Source organism: Cricetulus griseus, assembly GCF_003668045.3.
Source record: "Cricetulus griseus strain 17A/GY chromosome 1 unlocalized genomic scaffold, alternate assembly CriGri-PICRH-1.0 chr1_0, whole genome shotgun sequence".
Taxonomy (NCBI): Eukaryota; Metazoa; Chordata; class Mammalia; order Rodentia; family Cricetidae; genus Cricetulus; species Cricetulus griseus.
Window position 1 is genome coordinate 1,595,142 of NW_023276806.1, and position 24,572 is coordinate 1,619,713.

At 41.4% G+C, this 24,572-nt stretch overlaps 2 protein-coding genes across 9 annotated transcripts in view; one reads left to right on the forward strand and one right to left on the reverse strand.

Annotated features, from left to right (window-relative positions):
* The window catches only part of Lrrc40 (leucine rich repeat containing 40), a 42,420-nt gene extending 18,512 nt beyond the window's left edge, over positions 1–23,908 (reverse strand). The window contains exons 1-9 of one of the 3 annotated variants that reach the window (XM_027395205.2): positions 23,699–23,908; positions 17,668–17,849; positions 16,720–16,793; positions 13,095–13,224; positions 9,026–9,149; positions 7,317–7,459; positions 6,166–6,338; positions 4,277–4,364; positions 4,116–4,161 (exon numbers count right to left, since the gene is read on the reverse strand). In XM_027395205.2, coding sequence (XP_027251006.1) covers positions 4,116–4,161; positions 4,277–4,364; positions 6,166–6,338; positions 7,317–7,459; positions 9,026–9,149; positions 13,095–13,224; positions 16,720–16,793; positions 17,668–17,849; positions 23,699–23,849 — 1,111 coding nt within the window. In that variant the 5' untranslated portion in view covers positions 23,850–23,908. Of the gene's footprint in view, positions 1–4,115; positions 4,162–4,276; positions 4,365–6,165; positions 6,339–7,316; positions 7,460–9,025; positions 9,150–13,094; positions 13,225–13,318; positions 13,411–16,719; positions 16,794–17,667; positions 17,850–23,698 lie in introns of those variants that run through there. The other 2 variants (XM_027395204.2, XM_035450438.1) reach the window with 2 other exon arrangements.
* Positions 23,909–23,935: 27 nt separating this feature from the next.
* Positions 23,936–24,572, forward strand: part of Srsf11 (serine and arginine rich splicing factor 11) — a 28,259-nt gene continuing 27,622 nt past the window's right edge. For 4 of the 6 annotated variants that reach the window (XM_027395207.2, XM_027395209.2, XM_027395210.2 and 1 more), the window contains exon 1: positions 23,937–24,085. In XM_027395207.2, coding sequence (XP_027251008.1) covers positions 23,996–24,085 — 90 coding nt within the window. In that variant the 5' untranslated portion in view covers positions 23,937–23,995. Of the gene's footprint in view, positions 24,086–24,572 lie in introns of all 6 variants that reach the window. The other 2 variants (XM_027395208.2, XM_027395213.2) reach the window with 2 other exon arrangements.

Below are 24,572 nucleotides of genomic sequence, written 5' to 3' on the forward strand. Positions count from 1 at the left end.
AGTGAACTCTCTCGCTTATGCCATGCAATACATGGTATTTGCCACAGCAATCCATTGAAAACAAAATACAGGATCTCACTGTGTAGGCCTGACTGGCCTAGAACTCACTGTGCAGAGCAGGCTGGCCTTGAACTCAGAGAGATCTGTCTGCCTCTGCCTCTGCCTCTGCCTCCTGAGTGCTTGGATTAAAGGTGTGCTCCAACTCTCAGCTTGTCTGCTTATGTGGTTTCTGGAAGAATAAAGCTGTGTATGTGGCTTCTTTGTTCACAGATGAATAGAAGTTGTTTAACAGAAACATATGTATGTAATTAGTATCTCTGTGAAGTTCATGTGTCTTTTTGTTTTTGAGACAAGTCCTCAAGAAGCACAGCTTGGCTTCATACATATCCAGGAAGGCACTGTGCAGGGAGGGAGGACTTTCAACTGGCCCTAATTGCCCCAAGTGATACATTCCCAGATATGCACCAATATGCCAAGACTTGTTTTTTTCTTATTCTATAAAAATTTGAGGGCTGGTGAGAGGGATCAATGGGTAAGAAGAGCCTATGACACAAACTTGTTGACCATACCAGGAATCCATGTAAAGTTGAAAGGAGAGAACAGTCCTGAAAGTCACTTATGATCTCAATATAACAGCTTCCCCTTCTACACATAGTAACCAAATCAGTAAAAATGTAAAGCCAAGCACCCAAGAAAACAAACGAAAAACACCAGTCTTTGGGGCAGGCAAGATGACTCAGCAGGTTAACAAGCCTGATAACCTGAGTTTGATCCCTAGAACTAACATGGTAGAAGAAGAGAACTAACTCCCAAAAGCTGTCCTCTGATCTGACCGCCACACATGTACATGGGATGCATGTGACCCACATACATTTACATCAAAATAATGAACATGAAATACAAGCTGAGATGCATCATACTGTCAGTAACATATATTAAGATATTAAGAAATTAGCAATGATGCCTTTATTCTCAGCACTTGGGAAGCAGAGGCAAGAGGCTCTCTGTGAGTTGGAGGCCAGCCTCATCTACATAGCAAGTTCCAGGACAGCCTGGACTTCATCATGAGACCCTGTCTCAAACAAAAAAAAAGTTAGTATATTGTTAAAAATTGCTCTCTGATGGGGGATTGTCTTTTCATATGCCGTGAGTATATGAGCCTGGATACTGTATGTTATTGTGTTGTCTTTCAATTGTTTGATTGCTGAGGAAGGAGTAACAGCTGCTAAAAGACATTTGATTATAAATGCTGTTGGATTAATCCAACCTATATATTTTGAAAATGCCGTAGCTTCAAAATTTAAGTCCAAAGACATGTTACTTTGGAAAAGAAGTTCTGCTTTTGTTTCCACGGAAGATGAAAAGCTGAGGATTCCTTCCATACTAATATGGTTTGATCAAGCAAGACCCCCTGAAGCAGTGGCCCAGGTGATCCAACATCCAAAACAGCTGAGACCATGCAACCTCACAGACCACTACAGCCAGGATTTGACCAGGTTTCTGGGTTTTCTCAGGATCCCCTTGGGATTGACAGCACCCCCAAACAGCAGGAAGCAGTTTGGAGAGAACTACACCCAAATTCTCAAACATTGTTCATAAATGTTTGTTTTCATTTAAACGGGGTTGGTTATAAATGATTGAGGATCACAGTCAATCTCTTTCCAAAGGGAAAAAAAAAAAGGGAATATGATATAGAAATAAATACTTTACATTGGTATGGATTTTTTTTTGGGGGGGGTGGTTTGAGACAGGTTTTCTCTGTGTAGCTTTGGAACCTGTCCTGGAACTGGCTCTTGTAGACCAGGCTGGTCTTGAACTCACAGAGATCCACCTGCCTCTGCCTCCTGAGTGCTGGGTTTAAAGGTGTGTACCACCACTGCCTGGCTTGGAATGGATTTTGATTTATTGATTCAAATTGAAGGTCAATTTTGCTTATGTATATTTCTACTCTTGTTTTCATATTGTGTTTATATAACTTCTAAAATATAATGTATAATTGAATGCAATTATAGATAGTCTCCTATAATAGCCAAAACATAGTTAGGTTTTCTAAATATAGAGAGATATATTTCAAATGGATAGGTATTCTTCAAAACTTTTCAAAGTCCTACAGAATATGACATTTAAAATGGGTTATTATGGTTTTTCATGACAATAAGACACAACTGCTCCTGATAACACCAATTATGTCAGAGGAAGATGGGCGTTGAAGAAACTCTTTGTGGAGTTTGCCTTCAACATGGCAGGAATAGCCATTTGGAAAAGAAACTACTCTTGCTTGGATTGCTTGACGGCACACTGTCCAAACTGGATAAGCAGGTTACAAAAAGAAGTGACTGCTGAACTTGCCAAGGGACAAGACCTTCAAAGTTCCTGCTTCATCAAAAAGTCTGCCAGATATTCTGGGCTTATGGGCTGAAGAGGGATGCCTTGGGTGACTATTCAGGCAGTGAGATGTCAGTCAATTGTAGAGTTTCTGAGGTCTTTGATGGAGCTGAAAACAGATACTTACGGTTATGGTTTTCCTTAGTTATGATAAAAAGATAAGTTACATAAAAAACTTTAGACTCACAAAGATAGGTAAGATGATACAATATTTTCTTTAAATATTTTAAATATTGTTGACTGTAGTTTTTGTTTGATAACTGTTTTGTGATAAATAATTTTACTACATTAAAGTTAAGACCTTCCTTTTTATTTAGACAGAAAAGAGATGATGGGGGACGTCCTTCCATGTGCTGTGAATACATGTTTCTCTTGTTTGTTGATGAATGAAGCTGTTTCAGCCAATAAAGAAGTAGGTTGCAGCTGGGCGGAAAGTACAGGCAGAACAACCAGATTGGGATAATTCTGGGAAGAGGAATGGAGAGAGTGAGGCTTAAGTGAAAGATGCCATGTAGCTGTCAAGAAAGCAAGAGGCCCAGGCATCACTGGTAAGCCAAGACCAAGTGGAAATACATAGATTAATAGAAATGGGTTAATAATTAGCAGAGAGCTAGCCAGTAAGAAGCCTGAGCCATCGGCCAAGTAGTTTACAATGCATATAAGACTCAGTATGTTTATTTGAAATTAAACAACTGCGGGAATGAGTGAGACAGAAACTTCCGTTTACAGCTCTCATCTTTGGTGTATGTTAATGCTCTGATATATAACGTTTACCATGAGTGGAGAGGAGACGCTGAAATCCTACCCATATACTCACAAGTCAGAACCCAGGGTACAAGTTTTTTCAAAGTAAAGCTTACTCCTTTTTCAGAGCTATAGTACTAGATATATAATCACCAGATTACTCCCTTAGGGGCTGAAGAGATACTCAGTCAGGAGCACTGGCTGCTCTTGCAGAGGACCTGGATTCAGTTCTTAGAACCCACACAATGGCTCACAACCATCTGTAACTCCAGTTTCCAGAGAACTCAAGCCCTTTTCTGACCTCTGCAACCATTGCATACACACATGTATATACATACATGTAGGCAATACCCATGCACATAAAATAAAAAATAAAGGAAAAAATTAAACTTTGTAATGACTCCTAATAACTGATAGCTTTCAACACAAATCCAAAGGACACAGCATCACAATGAATTCAAGAACCCCCCCCCCAGGGTTTCTCTGTGTAGCTTTGGAGCCTATTCTGGCACTCGCTCTGTAGACTAGGCTGGTTTCAAACTCACAGAGATCCTCCTGCCTCTGCCTCCCAAATGCTGGGATTAAAGACGTGCGCCACCATCACCTGGCTGAATTCAAGAACTTAAAATTTTTTTTTATTTTATGTATATAAGCATTTTGCCTGCATGTATGTATGTGTACCATGTGCATACCTGCTGCCTGCAAAGGCCAGAAGATGGCATTGGTTCCCGTGGTGAGCTGCCACGTAGATGGTAGGAAACAAACTTGGGTCCTCTATGAGCAGCAAGTGCTCTTAACTGCTGAGCCCTCTCTTCAGCCCCTCAAGTACTTTTAGATGTGTCAGCCTGTATGAATACAGAACTTGAACCACAAATGCTAGGCACTCCTCCTCTAATATCCATATCCAAAGAACATTTAAGTTTATGTCCCATTAACATCATCATTTTTTATACTTTCCTTCAACACACAGGAGGAAATGGCAGTACCTTTGATCTTGCTTCGCAGGTATTTTAGGACTTCTTGAGTTCCTTTCTGAAAGGTGGAGAGAGGCTCACTGTTAGCAAGACACACTTGGAAGTTTTGTGCATCAACAAGTATATCTAAATTTTAAATTAAAAATAAGGTGCTAAATTCTAATAGTACTTACAGCTATAATTTCTCTTCGAATGGTTCTTAGAGGATTTCCTTCTAGTGCCAGGAATTTCAAATGAAGGTTTCCCAAAGAGCAGGGCAGACTATAGAACAGATTGATTTCAGGGAAACATTACAGGTAAGTCTAACTCAATTAAAGGCATGACTATAAAGTAACAAATGACAACAACATATCATGTAATAATCTCAAGGAAGAGGCATGAATAGACCTAAAATATTTCCCTTCAAATGATAAACACACAAAGGGACTGCAAATACATTTCCAGCTTCGTATAAAGCTGCTAAAGGACTTGCACTGTAAAGCATCTGCTCCATCTGCCCAGTGCTCACACAGGGATGCTGACACAACCAGCCATGAGCAGTCTCAGCCCAAGGACAAATCAGACTTCACCCAATTACAGAAGCACACCTCCAAAAAACTAGAGCAAATTCCAGGCTCTCACTGTGTAAGATTCTAAGTCAGTGGTACCTCACAATCTGTTTTTCCTTCCCTGCTTTTCACATGAGTCCAGACCAACCTAGGAAACAGCCACCCAGAGGAAAATGGGCACGAGAAGGCTGGTCATCTACTGACAATCAGCTCCAGCAGCAGTGAGGAGTCCCATGCTACAAAGTATGGAGGGCACAAACAGCTGCTTAAGATCTGCCGGCTATTCCTTTCTAAACATCATGTTCCGTAACTTTTCACCATTCTTTCCATCTCACTCTGCTCTTCTCCAACTCCAACATAGTCAGCCAGCAGCTACTAAAGACATCTCCCCTCACTTCCATCCCCTTCCCCGCAATGCCAAGGCAGCCACATCACAGGCTTCATCACACGGCAGTCGACAAATTGGACAGAGAATTGTGACAAATATTACTGAGCTAAACCGACAGGTCATTTTAAAGCTGGCCACCCACAAACCCCTTTCCAAAGCATCATACTCGCTACCATCAACTGTCTGCTTTAATGGGCTTGCACTCAGGGCAGTGTCTTCATGGTGTGTGGGTGGCTCTGAACCAATTAAAGCTGATTATCTGCCCTAAATCCTTAAGACTTCTTTACTTGGACCCTATTTAGGTTCCCAAAGCTGTGTGTGTACTGTTTCCTCCTGATGTATGGATGATACACTACAACTTTCACATGAAATTAAACATCTTATTTATTTATCTATCTATTTATTTATTCGAAGGGGAAAGTGTGAACTCAGACCTCCAGGGTCATGACATCCCGAGTGCCACTGCACCTCTGTGATCATGGTATCTCCCCTGTCAGGCAAGCATACCATCCTAGTTTACAGATCAGCTGCTAGAACCCAGGGCTGCCTGGTGCTGAGCATGATCACACTCTTGGTTGTGTATGCACCAGGCAGCTAACTTGCTTCACTCTAATCCTGGTCCTGTCTAAGTTTTTTAACCATAAATCCTTTTGTCACCCAAGTACTTATGTTTCTCTCAATTCCATTTTCATCATCCAAGCCCAACAGATACACATAAAGCATTTGTTCTGTCAAAGCATGGATAATAAGCATCTGGAGATGGAGCCATGCACAAAAAAGATTCAAAACAGCCCTTAAGAGTTCTGAAATGTGCCAGGTGATAGTGGCACATGCCTCTAATGCCAGCACTTGGGAGTCAGAGGCAGGTGGATCTCTGGGAGTTTAAGGCCAGCCTGTTCTACAAAGTGAATTCTAGGACACCATGGGCTACACAGGGAAACCCTTCTCAGAAAACCAAAAATGTATTAACTTGGCCACCAAGGAAGAAAACTAATCTTTCTCTGTATACAGTATGAGCTCAATACATAAATAATAGTTTTTTTTTTTTTTAAAGAACTTACAAAAACGAATTACAATCCAATGCAGAATGAATTCTAATTTCTAGCTATTTAATCTTTAAGCATACCTACTAATGTCATTGTTGCTCAAGTCGAGCCTTTCCAAAGACTGCAGCAGGGCCATTTCCTCAGGAACAGACCGCAGCTTGTTGCCCCTCAGGTCCAGCACAAGGATGGCCTGCAACTGCTGAAGATGCTCTGCCCCTAGCGTTTCGATCTGGTTTTCACCTAGGTGCAGCTCCTATGAAACCAGGTATGAGAAATTTCATTCAGCTTTACACTAATCAATGAAAACAAGTGTGAACATTCTCAGTTTTAAATCACTGAAACACAGAGAAAAGTCAACATTGTAGTTATTATGGTATTTAGATACAACCTATTTTAAAGCTAAAATATGAAGAAAGGAAAACATTTTTCTGATAATCTCAAAATAATTATTGCTCAACCTGGCAGAAACATACTTTACAACACTAAAGCAAAGAAACAGTTTATTAATTACATTTACAGAAATAAAAGTATAAATGTAAATACAATGCTGATAAAAAAATTAGTTTCAAAACAAATGAACCCATTCAAAACTGTTTCCATGGTAACAAGTATATTAGAGAACTATCACAGAAGACCATTACATACACCACCTTCCTAAACGAATCTAAAATCACCAATAAAAATTTACCATAGTGAATGGAATTTCCCAGCACTTTTAAAGTTCACCATGAGTCTATTTAAAAGAAACTTTCCTGACACCAAAAGAGAACTACCAAAAGGAGGCAAAAGATAAATTCTGGAAATGTCACTGCAATTGGGTAAACCTGAAAGGTGGCAACCTAAAGAATGAGGCCTACAGGCTGGAGAGATGGCTGAGCCAAGAAAGGCTAGGTTCACAACCAAAAATATAAGAATGAGGCCTACACCTTCTCTGCTGTGGTGAGGGGCCTCCCACAGTATAGCGCAGCAAAGCACCTCACCTCACTACAAGGCCTTTCTTCAGTTGCAAACTACTCACCACATGAAGTACACAAACCCCTACTCCTGAAAATGATTATTTCTTTTCATTACCAACAAATTATCAGTACTTTTAGTAGTAGACTGAAACTTTGAAAGGCATCAACAAAGAAAAATATCACTCATAGAATACTTATGACCAAAGATTAGCTACTTTTTAAAAACCTCAATTTCATAAACAACTTTTGGAAAACATATACTGGTGTGATAGTACCTTTAGTTGCCTAGAGGAAGGAAATTCAGGTAAAACACGTAATTTATTTCTCCGCAAATAAAGCAATTCCAGTGATTCCATGCTGCCCACATCAGGAGGCACAGTCTCCAGGAGATTGGAGTCACAATCCAAATGCTTTAATCCTGAAATACATATTCAAAGACAATAAAAAATATTTTAACTCAGAAAAATATCAGACCACAATAAACATGTCACAATGAAAACTTCTGAACCTGTTGCTATAGATAGGACAATCAAAAACATGTGTGTGTCCTTGAACTGAGTGAAAACTGATTTTTACATTTAAAGAGAATGGTAATGTTAAAATCAATACTGAATAGTCCAGACTATCTTTGAAATAGTTAAAAACACAGGTACTTCCATAAACTACTCTGAAGTATGTAAGTGGTATGAGCTGCACTGCTCCAATTGCTCCTCTTTAAAAGAGCTTAGTGTAACTAGAGGCATCTAAATATGCATGCATATTTGCTGGGTGAGGAAATGAGATGAGCCTACAGCCAGTAGTGGCTTAGACACATTTGTATGTTTATGCAAGCCTTGATTTTCTCTATACCCCTTCCCACTCTTTATCTATGTATGCTGCCTCCTCCTTTCCTGTGTCCCATTTTGTGTGTAATGTACATGTATGTGTTTACACAGATACACGTCTGTGCATGTGAAGAACAGATGATTCTGTTCACTATCTTCTATCTTTCCCACCTCGATTTTTGAGACAGAACCTCAATGATTAGACCACTTCCTGTCACCACTTCCCTTGCCCGGAGATTTTATATCTGTGCAGGGGATTCAAACTCAGAACCTCATGTTTGTATGCAAGCATTTTGCCAACTGAGCATCGCCCTAGCTCCAACATGCTTTCCCTAACACATGAGCTAATATGTACAACAAGATCAAACCTTGTAATCCAAGAAAGGCTTTTACTTTTAGTATCTTCATCTCCTGGATATTTCTTCTTCATTCATTTTTGGAGATGGTGTCTGTCCTCCCCACTACTTGGCCTAAGCTGGCCTCAGACCTGGATTCCTAAATGTCTTGCCTCACCCTCCTGACTGCTGAGACTGTGGCCATTCTTGCCGTGTGCCTTTCTTCTTCACAAAAAAGGGTGGGGGTGGGGGTAGTCTTTAAGGACTTAACAAAGGATTCTTTCCATTAACTATATTATAGATCCTTCCAGGTTAAGACTGAAAATGGTTTTCAAAAAATTCATCCTCAACTCTTCAATTTAACTGGAATAAGCAATAGCATTTTGCAACTTATTTTCCTAACTTCAAGCTGTCAATTTTAACACAATCCAAAACTGCGCTGATATGCCTGACATGCCACCTTCAATTCCTTTTCATTTAGTATACGGAGAAGCTAACCACTTTATTTAAAGTCACGGGTGGAGTCAGCTGAGAAGGAGGGGATGGTGAATAAGCACGGAGCAGAATCTTCATCAATTTCCCAGTGTGTACTTTTCCTCTACACCCCATCCACACTTTCATTTTGTCACAGGACTACATGTCTTCTGGTGGTCATTATTTAGGCAGGCCCTAGATATAATGGTCTAGAGAAAATCTTATTAAGTATCATTTGCATTTACAATAGTAAAAAGTTAACTTAATATTTCTCTATAACTGTCTTATTATTTTTCTAAAAGAAAGTTGCATTAACCTTGAATTCATACAGTAATTAATATGGAGATTTACTTTGCATTCTGCTTATTTCTGCTGGCAAACTCTTCAGCTGGTTACTGGAAAGATTGAGTCGCAGCAGACTGGACAGCAAAGCAAAACCAGCAGGCACAGTTGCAAGACGATTATTTGAAAGATCCTTTAAAAAGAGAACAGAATGAATCTATAAATGAGTAGATAGCAGTAAAAAGATACACATGAAAGAAATTTCAGAGTTATGAATGAATTTTAACATGAGAGATAACTTCAGAGGAACAGGTATTTCAATTTCAGCCACGGTCTCATAGACCAGGATTCATTCAAATGCTCCTCTTCAATACCTGCAGGTCTACTAACAAAGTCATGGGAGGAATTAAAACCAGCTGTTACTTCAAAAGAATTTTACATGACAGTGTCTACTAATCCCAAGTCATACCTCTCACTATGCAACCCTCTGCAGTAGAACATGGGATACAAACAAGGTAAGAGAAATATGGAAGTTAAAGGGTTAAGTATGGATAGGGAAGGGACATGGAGAAGCAGAGAGAATGGGGGGGGGGGTTCAACAAAACTAGGGTGTGTGAAAAATCCTTACCAAAACCAAAACAGAACAGAACAAAAACCCAGTACTGTATAAGCAAAGTGGTTAAGAGCTCATACCGTTCTTGCAGAGGACCTGGCTTTGCGTTCCAGTACCATGTTAGGCAGCTCTCAACTACCTATAACTCTAAGTCCAGGTGATCCAATGCCCTCTTTTGGCCCCCACAGACACCCACTTACATACACATACCCATGTAGAGACATACACATACATATAATTCAGCACAGGTGCCTTGCATCGGTAGACAGTGCTGCCTCCAGAAGACATGGGTCATTAAATAAAAATCTCAGTACCAGGCATAGCTTACCTCCCTGTGAGTTATTAGTCAGGGTGGTCTCAAAGGCCCCCAAAGCAATACATGCTATTGTCATTGCTTTTGGCTGTCCATCATAACTAGATGGTAAGACCCTATTGCTGAATACATCATACACTGGTTGTAGGGCAAACATAATCTGGATTGAATAGGAAACTTCCTCCACATTGGCCAGCTTTCAGAATGCCAGAAGGTGCAGCCATTGGGGGCTGAAAGGATACAATGAGCTTACTCGATATTGGACCCTGCATGCTGCAATACTGACCTGCTAGGAAAGATGTACCTACAGTGGTGGCTTGGCTTTTATGAGGGTAACAACAGCTTTATGCTTGGATATGAGGCCTGCTCCATGGACGAGAACTCATGCTGGCATGGTAAACATGGTCAAAAGCCCAAGGCTGTGAGGTAGGGGAACTACCTCATGGTTCTATCATGGTTTTGCCAAATGGCCACACTGTCAACCTGCCTTCTAAATGTTTATAATCATAGGTAAGTGCTACTCTGGACTAGACAAGCTTCTTGCATGGGAGGCAGTTAACATAAACACAACTAGTCTAAGTGCTGAGAAAAATGAGTGCTCAGCCCTGAATCAGACATACACAACATTGGCTCAAAGCTCAGGGGCACTGAGGAAGAAGTGGGTATATTAAATAAATGTAAGAGCTGGAAGATGGGAGGAGTGGCTGTGCCGCGTTCAACTCACAGTGGCTATGGTCACCAGCACAGGATCAAGCCAACAAGATAAGCCAACATTCCAACAGATGGCACTAACTGGACTCTCTGGGTCACACACAGGAAAAAAAGGGAAGGAAATGAAAATGTGGGGGCAGGAGATGGGAGTGTCTGGGAAGTAAAAGTTGGGGGGGGCATGATTAAGACACAATGTATACATGCATAAAAGTTTCCAAGAATAAACAGGATATTCTCAAAAAATAAAATTGGAAGTCAGGTTGAAGGGTATTTGGGAATTCTCTTTACTGTATTTTTACAGTCTTTGCATAATCCCAAAAATTTTTCCAAAATGAACTAATTACTGACAATGAAGAGTTCCTAACAAGGAAATTAAAAATTTCTAAAACCATGTGAAGAACTCAAATTATTTTTATAAAATTCCTTCTAACTTCTAAACAGTATTAAGATAGCCAAATATTTAATTATTATAAGAACACGTGAGGCTGGAGAGATGGCTCAGCAGTTAAGAGCACTTGCTACTCTTGCAAAGGACACAGGTTCTATTCCCAGCACCCACATGGCAGCTCACAACTGACTGTAACTCTAGTTTCTGCAGGTACCAGGCAAACATGCGGTACACAGCCATACATTCAGGCAAAAAACCATATACCTATAACAAATTTTTAAAAACAAATATGATAACTGATCCGTATTTATGCCAAGCCATTCTTTCAACAAATTTTTACTTAGTTCTTTTGGGCTAAGCAAGTTCTACATAATGTCAGGAAATATTAGTTTAAATGATTACAGGTGTTTATATTTTAATCTGTTTTGATGAATTTTCCACATTGATATTTTATTTAATATTGAATCTTTAAGAAAAATTCTCAATTGAAATATCCTTTCATTGTGCAAACAACTTCTGGTAACATATTAAGTAGCAAGAGAAAACTTCGCTTATTACAAGGTATCTTTTTAACTTCCACCTCTAAATGATGATCTTTATTTAAGAAAAACAAAATATAAAACAACTTTTGGAACTGAAGAAACAGCTCAACAGTCAAGAGAGTGAGCTAGCTGCTGTTCGGAGGACCCAATTCAGTTCCCAGCACCCACAACCACCTGTAACTTCAGCTTCAAGGACTCCAACACCTTCTTTCAGGACCTGCATAAATGTGGCACGCACACACACAAAAATTCACACATGAAATAAAAATATACTTAAAAATTTTCCTATAAAGTTAACTTACAAAATTAAAATTTTTACATGAAAATCTGATGGCTCCCTCCTTTCTTTCATTTTACCTATAAATGCCTTTTACTTCCCAAACCTTACTTCCAATTTTAATTTTAAACACAAGCACAAATGACAGATAGACGAAGGTATACATACAGAATAAATACTTAAACACTCAAAGTAACATTTCTATCAGTAAGAAATGAGACTAAAATTATAAATCAGTTTTCTAATACAAGGCAGGACAAGAACAAGAGCCCAGTAAGAAATAGTAAGAACGCATACATGTGGGCTGGAGCCTGTCAGTCAGAGGACTAAACCTTTCAGCTGAAACACCTCATGGCAGATTCTCATCCTGTTGTAAAGGAGAAAAAAGGAATGTGCTTTGGGGGAAAACTGTCATCTTTAAATTTTAATTTTTTTTTAGTTGCATGACTTGGGACAAATTTCCTATTGTTGTATAATCCTCAGTTTCTTACTGTATTAAGGGTCTGACCTACTTAACTTGCCATATATAAAGCCAATAAAAGTCTACGGCTTTTATTCTTAAAATAATTAAAACAATACTGTACTGACTTACAGCTGACTCTAGTTAAGCAAGATGAAACAGGCAGCATGAAAGCTTTGCCAGAAAAGGTGCCAAGCTGAAGACTAAAGTAAGCACTGAAGAGACTGGACATGCAGGGCAGTGGGGCCATTGGGTAACACAGAAAACAGAATATATAATATAGAGAGGCTAGGAAAAAAGAACCGGTGTACTTGAAGACTGCTTTCCTCTATTCTGCTAGGGTATAGACGCCTCTGGGATAGGGACTGGATGGACGGTTAAGAGTGCTGAACGTCCTTGGAGAACACCCACATTTGGTCCCCAGCACCTCCAACTGTCTATAACTCCAGTTACACGCTGGTATCCAGAAGAGAGTGTTAGGTGCTCTGGAACTGAAGTTATGAAGATCTGATGCCCTCTTTCAAGAAGAAAAAGAAAAGAAGAGAAAAGAAAAGAAAAGAAAAGAAAAGAAAAGAAAAGGAAAGTGTCTGAATAATAAAGTCATGTCCATTGTTTCTGTTCCAAACTCCATGCCTGAAACATTATAACTTAACTTTCATTTGATAACATAGAGAAAGTGTTAGTATTTCAACAATCTAATTAAAATACTTTCTGGTAAGCTACTCACAAAATCTGTCTGTGTCCTAAGATTTGAATCATACATTTATTTCCTCAACCTAGTAAAAATTCTTCCCACCAGCCCCAAATCATGCAGAAATCAGAGTCACCACTTACTAAATCTTCTAAACCAGAAAGGCGCTCAAAGCCTTCAGGTATGCCAGTCAGCTCATTGTGCTGGAGGTGCAGCACCTTCAGGTTTTTTAAACTTGTAATTTCTTCTGGAAGCATGTTCAGTCTGTTATGGCTATTGGGTAAGAAAATAAATATTGAGTGACTTGGTAGACTATATAAGAAACATTTACCAAAGGCATTTTTGTCAACTAACCACGTGGACTCACTGTAACAGTCATATGGTGCTATTTGTTCAAGTGTTTATCAAGATCCACATCTCCCAAATAACGCTCTTCAGCAGCAATCTAAGTCAATGAAGCTATGGTTTGAAAGAAAACCAGCAATGAATCATTTGTAAACTTTTGGTTGCTTGCTTATAATCTGCTTATTTAACATACAATAAGAAAGGGACTAATTGAACTCTTAAATTTTTATATTGTTCCTGAAAATAAGTTTACATACACATTACAATGAAACTATATACATACATATATATGCATATATGTATATTCATATTCTTCAAACATTTATTTATTTTTATTGTTATGCTCCATGTATGTCTGTGTCTGGTGTGCACCAAGGCCAGAAGAGTATTGGCCATTCTGAAACTGGAGCTGTGGATAGATGAGAGCTGCTTTTGGAAATTGAACCCAGATCCTCTAGAAGAGTATGCAATGTTCTTAACTGTTGACCCATATCTGATAGGAAGGTTGGGTTTTAATTTCACATTCAAAACAAAAACTGTTATTTCTATTTTCAGGTCTGGTATATTTGGCAATACTCAATTTGACTCTTTATTTGCTTAGCCTTTTTAGTTGAACTCTTCTAAAGAGACACTCAACCTATTGATTAAAAGTACCAGTAAGGACAATACACTTCCCAGTAATTAAGAGACAAATGAGGTCTTGGTACCTTGGCTTTGTTGGTTAAAGTACCTGTCTATTAAACAGGAGATCCTGGTTTCAAACCCCAGCAGTGCCTTTGTACAGCATAAAATGTAATGTACTTTTCTGTGTTTTAAACTAGAGTTAACCTTTACCAATTGCAAGGCATGGGGGTGCACGCCTGTAATCCCAGTACTGAGGAGGCAGAGGCAGGCAGATCTCTGAGAGTTCGAGGTTCCTCTATAAAGGGAGTCCAGGATAGCCATGGCTGCTACACCCAGAAACCCTGTCTTGGAAAAAAAACAAAAACAAAAACAAAAGAGAAATGCATCCCCAGATGCATCACAGCTGAACTGTTCAATTATGAAATTTACCCTTTCTGATGTTAGTTTACATATAACAGGGGAAAGGCAAATACCAGGAGCTTTATGTTAATTATATTACATCAAAGTAAAACTACATAGAAGAAAAGCCCAAAAGGTGTTTATGAAATATAAACAAATCATTGTGAAGTCTCTGACTACTGAAGGCCACTAAGCTGAAGTCAGGAAACTTGATAGGACCTACTTGAGGAAGGTGGTCAATCTAGCCGTCTACTTTACTTCCTCCATTTCCTTTTTTTTTCTTCCAACTTTTTTATTTGAATTAGAAACAGGATTGTTTTACATGACAATCCCAGTTCCCTTCTCCCACCCGTCCTCCCGTACTGTCCCCCCCCCCCAACTAAAACCCTATCTATCACATATTCTTTCTGGTCCCCCTGGATGGTGAGTCCTTCCATAGGGTGTCATCAGTGTCTATCATATCCTTTGGGATAGGGCCTAGGCCCACCCCTGTGTGTCTTGGCTCAGGGAGTATTCCTCCACATGGAATGGGCTCCCAAAGTCCACACCTATGCTAGGGATAAGTACTGAACTTCTACAGGAGGTCCCATAGATTTCTGAGGTTTCCTCATAGAAACCCATGTTCCTGGGTTCTGGATCAGTCCCATGCTGGTATTCCAGCAAACATGGTATGTACTCACTCATATGTGGATTTTAGACATAGAGTAAGGATTATCAGCCTACAATCCACACTGCCAAAGAAGCTAATAAACAAGGAGGACCCTAAGAGAGACATACATGGTCCCCTGGAGAAGGGGAGAGGTTCAAGATCTGCTGAGCAAATTGGGAGCACGGGAAGAGGGGTGAGGGAGCTAGGAGAATGAGAAGGGGAGAAGAGGAGGGATGCAGAGGACATGAGAGAGCAGAAAGTTTGAGTCAGGGGAAGAATAGATGATAAGAAGAACGGAGATATCATAATAGAGGGAGACATTTTTGGTTTACAGAGAAGTCAGGCACTAGGGAAATGTCTGGAGATCTACAAAGATGACACCAGCTAACAATCTAAGCAACAGAGGAGAGGCTACCTTAAATGCCCTCCCCTGATAATGAGATGGATGACTGACTTATATGCCATCCTATAGCCTTCATCCAGCAGCTGATTGAAGTAGAAGCAGACACCCACAGCTGATCACCGAACTGAACTGGAACCCAGATGCAGAGAAGGATGAGTGAAGAGCACAGGGGTCCAGACCAAGCTGGTGAAACCCACAGAAACAGCTGACCTGAACATCCGGGAACTCTTGCTCCCCATTTCTTTTTTTTTTTTTTAACCGATCACTCTACCTAGTTGGGTTGAGCCCACCCTATTTCATGCTCACACTTTTTCTGATCCAATTCTTTCTTCCTGCCTTGAGGCCCATAAGCCTGGCTTTTGGGGGGAAGGGGCCCTAGGACAGCTTCATATGCAGCAGCCTCACCAAACTATTACTATAGGGGCTATTTTCCTTCCTAGTTAATGTACCACCAAAAACATACCTTCACGTATAAACAAGTTAGTCAAACTACACTTTAAGTACACTTTGTTCTTCTGAAAGAATCTCTGAGCTTGAATATCTAAATAACATAGATAAGACAAAGATACTTTCTTAATCTGGATGTATATCAGCAGCAAACATTAGTTACCACTTTGGGTCCCTACCCTCACATAAATTAGCATTGCAGTACCAGAAATGTGTCTATGCAGCCCAAAGGTGCTTGGACACACTGACCTACTGATAGTGAAGTCATGAGGACTGGGGCTTAGCTCAGTTGCCGAGCACGCTTGAGGTCCTGAATTTTCCACTAAATGCCACAAACCCCAAAACCTCAAACCAAAACAACAACAACAGAAAAAGCACAAAATTCTTCACATTAATAAAACAATCAGTATTTCTAACTTACTGTGCAATACCTAGATTTTTAGGCTGAGATTCTGATGGTTTTCTAAAACAAGAGCCAACAGTATCTCCTGAACATAAGACATAAATCAACCAACCTTTAATCTGTAAAATCAAAGAGGTTGTAATAAATTCTAAAAATCAAACACATATACAAATAAAGTTGCTGGGTACTGCCCCACAAACTTGTGAAGCTAAGGCAGGAGTCCCTGAGAATGGTGGTTTGGGGTCACGCTGGGTCACCAAACAGCAAGACTCCTTTAGAAAGAAAAAACAAATAACTGAACTATTAACTTTGTTCTTCCTTAACTAGTTTCTGGGATAATGCAAAGATCTGGTGCTGGGGTAGGATCCGGCATTTCACAGGTGTTCAACCCTGCTTCCCCCTGGGCCGAAATACAGCCCCCAATGGTTTTCTATGTGAAGAGGGATGCCCGGGTCAGACAACTCTAACCGCAATCCTAGAAACAGGTGCACACTTTACCTGACATTAAGTTTCTGAAGATTGTCCAGTTCTCTTATAGCTGAAGGAAGGGATGTCAGCTGGTTATCATGTATCTAAAATGATAAGACAAAGTCAACATTCTCATAATTTGCAATATTTGAGCTTTCCCACTGAACAAAATTACTCAAACTCAATGGCAATGTGTTGGATGATTAGTAATCTGCTGTGTGTGCTGACCAAACTGCTGCTCAGAGACTGTGAAGTAACAAGTTATTAAACATTACCAAAATGAAGAGACAAACACAAACTTTTCCTGAGTAAGCTTTCAGAAAACTCAGAGGCAGCATGGCTCTGATGGTCTGCTCATGTCACAACAGAATATACATGAGCAGGGAGAAGAGCTTTACATTCTTACAGATTCATACTGTCTTTACAACAGAAAGAACCTCAGAGTACAAGGCTCTTTGTTATTTTACAGACAAAACAATAACACCTCCAAGAACAGCACTACTTATATCCATCATTTCCACACATGGACAAGTACACTAAAGTCTGCAGATTCTGGAATAAATCCTTTATACTTCACTAATCACATGATAGGACAACTTGCACTATAGAACAGACTCAATTAGAAACACAAAAAATTCAGTTGAACAGTTTCAGTCCGAGGGCAAGTTACAAAACAAGAATGCAAAAGGCCCCTAAGTCCTGTACTTGCTTTAGTGATTGGAATAAAAGGTAACAAGGAAAAAAAGTATGAGAAGCCAAGTGCCAGTTCTATTTGCACACACTGACTCATTTAATCACAGGACTCCACCAGGCCTGTGGACATGGAGACACAGAGCCAACCTTCCGAGTCAGACTGTTATTTATCTTGCATTCTACAAGCTCAGAAGGTTTCCTGTTTAGCAAAGCATAAATTTAGCTCCTCCATTTTGCCTAAATTAAGTCTTTCCAACTAAGATACCATAATTATAGTTAACTTACATCCAGGACAGTGAGGGCAGGCAAGAGTCGGAGGTCATCAGAGAGAGACTGAAGCTTATTGCTGGAAATGATGAGTTTGGTCAGATCTGTCTGCTCCCACCATCGTTCAGTAGAACTGAATGAAAGATTCTGATTAGCCTCCTCAGGAACGTCCACATTTATTCTCCAAACACATTGAGGGACTATCTCCACCAGCACCACACCAAGGAGAAAGGGAAAGAGATAAAAATGAAGTGAACTCTAAGTGACACACTCATTGAACACTCAGCTAAGTGACACACTCATTGAACACTCAGCTTACAAATGGACCCAAAGAACTCTCAGGGCCTGAGGGGACAGCTCAGTGAGTGTCTTAGTTACCTTTATATTGCTGTGACCAGGGTACCTTATTAAAACAAAGTGTTTAATTTGGGGTATGGTTTCAGAGGGTCAGAGTTCATGATGGTGAAGTAAATGAGAGCTTGAATCCTGAGCCTCAGCCATGAGGCAGAGAAAGGCACACTGGGAATGCAGGAGTCTTCTGAAACCTCACAACCCACCAGCAGTGACATGCCTTCTCTAGCAAGGCCACCTCATCTCCTACTCTACCAACTGAGGACCAAGTATTCAAACGCATGAGTCCATGAGGGACATTCTCATTCAAACCATCATAGTGGGTAAATGCATTTGTTGTCAAGCCTGGCCACATAAGTTTGAACTCTAGAATATACATGGTGGAAAAACCAACTCCTGCAAGATGTCCCCTGACTTGACAGTAAGTGTGAAGATAAACAAATAAATGTAAAAAAATATTTAAATTCCAATAAACCAAACATAAATAAATTACAGTGTAAATTCATTTTATTGGGGAAAAAACAAACAAACAAACAAACAATCAGACTGCAATGTGCATTTTACATGAGACCCTGAGTTTGATTCCTAGCACCAAAAACACAGAACACTGAAATCTCCTAGCAACTCTGTGAGATGGGTGCTATCACTATTCCCATCTTGTAGGTGAGACGAGTGAGGCATCAAGAAAATGAATCCAGGTTCAACAGATGTCAGCTCTGCCCTCTAAACCCTGTGGAGCCACTTCCTATGATAGCCCACAAAGGGTATTGGACCCTAGTACCACTCTCCATTTTACAGACATAATTCTGATTCTTACCCACTACACACAACTGTTATCCTACTGAGGTAACTCCTATAATTTAGTGAGTAGAACTGTCACTATGAAGAGGAAGCTCGGCCAGAGTGCTTGTCTCCCGGCAGGGCCCTAGGTTCTATTCCTAGCACTGCTTGGATCTTTAGGAAGAAGCTTTTAACAGGGGGTAGCAAAACTGCTTCTGCACTTGTGTAACCTAACTGTATAAAGAGACCCTTCACCTGGGGACAAAGGTAGAGCTACACGAAGGCTGGCACAGAACTTGTAATGCCACTCAAGACAATCTCTGTTTATGCCCTGCTTTCACTGTCGTCCAAATTTACCAGAGACTCCCCAGTGGGACAGTGAAATGGAGGCTTGCCTCTTTATGAGCCAGTAGCGTCAAAATAAGCAATACAGATTCTAATCCCACAAGACAAGCAGAAGAAAAGCCTTGGAAATTCAAACAGAAAAAAGATATGGGGAAAGAACAGAAAGTTGTTCCAATATCTCATCTTTTTTTTTTCTTCCTGCAAGTTTAGTAGGATTTTTACTATGCTATATCTTAATTTTGTGTGTTTCTGTTATTTTTTCCACACATTAATCTAACTTGTTTATACTTTTTTTCCCCACTTGGGAGCAATATTTCAGTGCTGGCTAGTTTTAAGTCAATTTGACACAAGCTAGAGTTGCTGGAGAGGAGAGAGCCGGTTGAAAAATGCTTCAATAAGGTTTAGCTCTAGATAGGCCTGTAGGGTATTTTTCTTAGAGATGGATGTGGCAGGGCCCAGCTCATTGTATGTGGGGCCACCTTTAGGCAGGTAGTCCTGGGTTCTATAAGAAAACAGGCTTAGCAAGTCATGAGGAGCAAGCAGTAAGTAGCAACCCCCCACCCCCATTTGTGCATCAGCTCCTACCTCCAGATTCCGGTCAATGTTTGAGTTCCTACCCTGACTTCTGTAGATGACTATGGAAGCACAGGCAAAGTAAACCCCTTCCTTCCCAACTTTGCTTTTCGTGTTTCATCACAGTAATAGTAACCCTAACAATTTCTTTTCCCGCCTAAGATGTCTTTTCCTTTTTTAGTTCCATCCCCACCTCCCATTTATGTATTATTTTTTTACCTTATTGCTTTATCCCCCCAAAATATTCTTGGGCTGGGTAGATGGCTCAGCAAGTAAGAGTGCTTACTGCACAAGCAAGAGAATCTGAGTTCAAATCCCCAGAAGCTAAGTAAAAAGCCTAGCTTTGTCCTGTCCTAGTAGCCTCAGTGCTGTGGGGAGCAGAGACAAGAGGACTGCTTCAATGAGAGAACATGTCTCAAAGGAATAATGAGGAAAGTGGCAGCAGGACAATCAACATCCTTTGGCCTTTTCATGCACACATACTATATGTAATCTCTCCTCCCCCTTCTCTCTCTCTCTCTTACACACACACACACACACACACACACACACACACACACACACACACACACTCAGTTTGTGTTTCATTCTTCTCCCTATATTTATCTAATTTTGCTCGTGATTTTTTTCCTATAAGAAAATCTTTTTTTAAATTTTGTGCTCTTTTCCATAGCATCCTTTTCTATTTACCTCTTCCTTCAGCTTATTGTCTCCTCTTCCCTTACTCTTCCTTATCCCATTCATTCACTATGTTCATACCTACGTTACATAATTTCTAATCTCAAAAGACATTCTACAGCACTTTGCCATCTTTGGTCCTATGACCATTGTGCTGGATAGTTTTATGTCAACCTAACACTAATCAAAGTCATCTAAGAAGAGGGAACCTCAATTAAGAAAATGCCTGCATAAAAACCAGCTGTAGGCAAGCTTATAGGGCATTTTTTTAAATTAGTGACTGATGGGGAGTGGCCCAGTTCACTGTGAGTAGTTCCCACCCTAGACTACTGGTCTAGGGAGAGCAAGCCATGAGGGTCAAATCAGGAAGCAGTACCCATCCTTGGCCTCTGCATCAGCTCCTGCCTCTAGGTTCCTTCCCTGACTGTCTTTGATGATGCTAAATAAACCCTTTCCTCTCGAACTTGCTTTTGGTCATGGTGTTTCCTTACAGCAATAGCAACCCTAACTACAATAACCAGTGACGGTATATTAGTGAGCAATAACTGATTTTCAATGTATGTGTATCTTTATGGCTTAATGGTTTTGGAGTCACAACAGTCTGTTTCTTCCTTGATGAGGGGTACTGGAGACTTAGCCTTCAAGAAAGTCTGTTTAACATAAAGGCACCCTTCAAAACTGCAGACTAGATACACAAACCAACAGATATGCAAACTGCAACACAGAGCTATATAAAAAGAGAGAGAGAGAGAGAGAGAGAGAGAGAGAGAGAGAGAGAGAGAGAAGAGAGAGAGAGAGAGAGAGAGAGAGAGAAAGAAAGAAAGAAAGAAAGAAAGAAAGAAAGAAAGAAAGGCAAGGAAATAAACCCCTCAAAAATGGCAACTGCTCAGGCGGCGGTTGCTCACGCCTTTAATTCCAGCACTTGGGAGGCAGAAGCAGGCGGATCTCTGTGAGTCTGAGACCAGCCTGGTCTACAAAGCTACACAGAAAAACCCGTCTCAAAAAAATTGCAACTGCACTTCATAGATACTGAAATAGGCAAAATGCCACCTGAAACTTTAAAATTTTCTGGTAGGAAATTATAAATAAATTAAAAGATACAAACAAGCAGATAATTTCAATCTAGGCCTTAGAGAAGAAAGTCAGCCAAACAGATGAAAACATTAACAATATGAATGGAAAAGTTGGCAACATGGAAGAAAAATTCACAAAGGATATTGAGATCAAGATTTAAAAAGAAAAAAATCAATTAGCATAGTCAAGACAATTCCCCATAGACCCACCAGTGCTGACCCTAGAAAAATAGTTTCCTATTATTGTCCCAGTGCAGTGCAAGAGGCTTCTCTACAGTGGTATTGGTCTTTTTTTTTCTTTTTAAATCAACTATTGACTGAATGTCCTCATCCTGAAATTATCTCAATCAAACAAACCAGTACCTCATCTTCAATTCAAATTCCCTGGGATACTGAGGATATGGGTAGAATTAAGCCACATTCTTGTCCAAAATACAACGCAAATGGCTGCTAACAAGGTTCCCAACACAGTCCTTAATTCGCTATGGAACCTCAAGAGCAAGACCTCCACTGTCGGCATTTCTGTCAACACTGTTATCTTCTAACTTCCAGTAAAGAACAGCCCATTAGGCTCTGCCCACAGCATTCAGTGTCTTTTCCTAGACTTACTTCCAAAGTCTTCCACATCCCAGCCATAAAATAGTTCAAATGTCATGGGGAACCACATAGTCGTTTACCACAGAGATGATTCCACTTCCAGGGTAGCAATTTCTATCCTAGTCTTCCTTCCAGATACTGTGGTAAAATACCGTAAGAAAGCCCCACTCGACAAGTTTATTTTAGCTTGCAATTTCATTTGCAGGTCATCACTGCAGGGAAGTCAAGGAGGAAGTAAACTAGTCATAGTAACTTGTAAGGTAGTCGTATCACACTCAAGAACAGAGAGAAACATGAATCAAGACATGCACACTTGTTTTTTGTTTTTTTACACAGCTCATTCTTACACAGTCCAAGACCCAAATCAGGCAATGGTACAGCCCACAGTGGGTTAGGGTTTTCCTACACCAATTATGAATCAAGATGGGTCCTCCCAGACATGCAACGAAACAGGATCTAGATAATCCCTCATTGACGGTATCAAGTAGACACAACTAATCACTGCATTCAACAAGCATGTTTTTTCGCTTGGTCTGCCTTATAGATACAAAAGCGCACTCTTAGAAGCCAAGTAGGAGATTTTAACCTGTGCGGGTAGGAAAAAATATTACAGAAAGAATGCTTTGCTTCTTATTCCCCTCTCTCTGTCCCCATCCACTCCCACCAAGCACTCATACCACCACAAAGGTATGTATCATTAGAGAAGACTGCAGAACTGTGCTTGTCAGCCAGTTCATGGGTTTCTCAAGAGGTTCTCAGATCCATACACTCTGTGGCATGTATCCTGAATAGTGACTTAGGAAACATGATCACTATCTGTCACTGGGATTCTTCAAGGCCTGAAAAAGGAGGGTCTTGACAGAGAAGGGAAGTGTTTATTCTAAGCTCACACAGGGGAGCTGGTTAAGACTAAACTGAGAGAAAGGTGATGCCCAAATAAAGTACCTCCCTGTCATATATAGAGGAACCAAAAATTAAAATTAATAAAAGTTTAAAAACTTAGGCCCTGAAAAGGGAACATCTAATGGTAAAGAAAAATTTAACTCCTTAAATCAGGAGCGCCATGGCTGGCACCTGATCCCCTGCTCTCAGAGAAGGGAAGGTAACTGTCCACCACTCCTGTTAACATTCCTTTGTTAACTGCTGGTCATAAAGAACTCCGGCCCAAGGGATAACTGACCGACCCCGTAACCCTGCAAGCCCATGCCCTGTCTTATCTCACTCAAATGTATCTCACTTAAAATATACAGCTACTGCTTGACTCTGTACTTTGTACGACCTGAAGTAACCATGGAAACTCTGAAATTGGTGGCCTTCAACCTTATGGTCTGCACCTTTAAAAGCTTCTCTTTCAGGCTGGTTAGCATCTCATTTGCCTGCCAGGCAATGAGATCCTAGCTGACCAGCTTGAAATAAACAGAAACCTTTTGCTTTTGCATCAGAAGTGTCGACTCCTTGGGTTAGCGTCTGGGCTCCGTGAACCTGGCACACCAATATCATATAGCTAGCTAACTCCCAAACTAAGGTGTGTATCCCACGTTGGGCATCAGCCAGGTGCCACAGGAGACGCAGGAGCCGGCGGGGGTGCACAGGGGACCCTGCAGCTCGGCCTCCGAGGAGGAGGAGGATGCTCGCACGCGCTCCCTCCTCACCTTCCCCGAGGTTCCTTCCCGCCAGGTTGAGCTGCCCGCTGCTCCGCGCCGCCTTCAGCAGGCCCTGAGGGACTGAGGGGCCGCTGTCCTTGCCCTCCCGGTGGAATCCAGCACGAGGGTCAAACCCGGTGGCTCTCCGCGGGCGCGACATTGTCAAAAACCTCAACCTCAGAAGCCTGGGCCGCCGGCGGGCTGTGACGTCAGAACCGCGCGCCGAGCCACAGCGGGATCGCCCCGCCCCTTCCGGCTCGCCCTGTGATCGGTGTCCTGCCACTGTCGCCGCTCGCGCGCGTGCCGATGTCGTCACCGCCAGCTCCCGGGGCCGTAGGACCGACGAGCTCTTCCGTTGCCCTCACCAGCCTCGCCCTGAGGAGAAACTTCTTTCGGGTAAGGGCGTCAAGCGGGCCGAGAGGCCCTCCGGGTGGCACGGGGGTCCTACGCGGCGCGGCCGGGGACGGACTGCGCTGCCCAGCGTCGCGTCAGAACGTGGCGCCGGCGAAACCCGAGGCGCGGCCTGCGGCCCGGCGCGGCCTGCGGCCCGGGACGGCCGGCTGGAGGGTGGCTGGGTTCGGCAAGACGGTTGAGTTTGAGTTGATGACGGCGGGGCAGGACGGCGAGTGGCAAGATGCTAGAGCCTTTTCTAGAGCCTTAGAGACAAACGTGTGCCCGCCCGCTGCCCGCTCGCAGGACCAGCGCTACGCAGTCGAGCCCCCGGCTTGCTGGAGAAGCTCTGTTTGTTTGTTTGTATTTTTTTCACTTTATTTATGAAGCTGCGGTGTCTCTCGAGCATCTTGGGCTTCGCCCGCTGCCCGCTCGCAGGACCAGCGCTGTGCAGTCGAGCCCCCCGCTTGCTGGCGAAGCTCTGTTTGTTTGT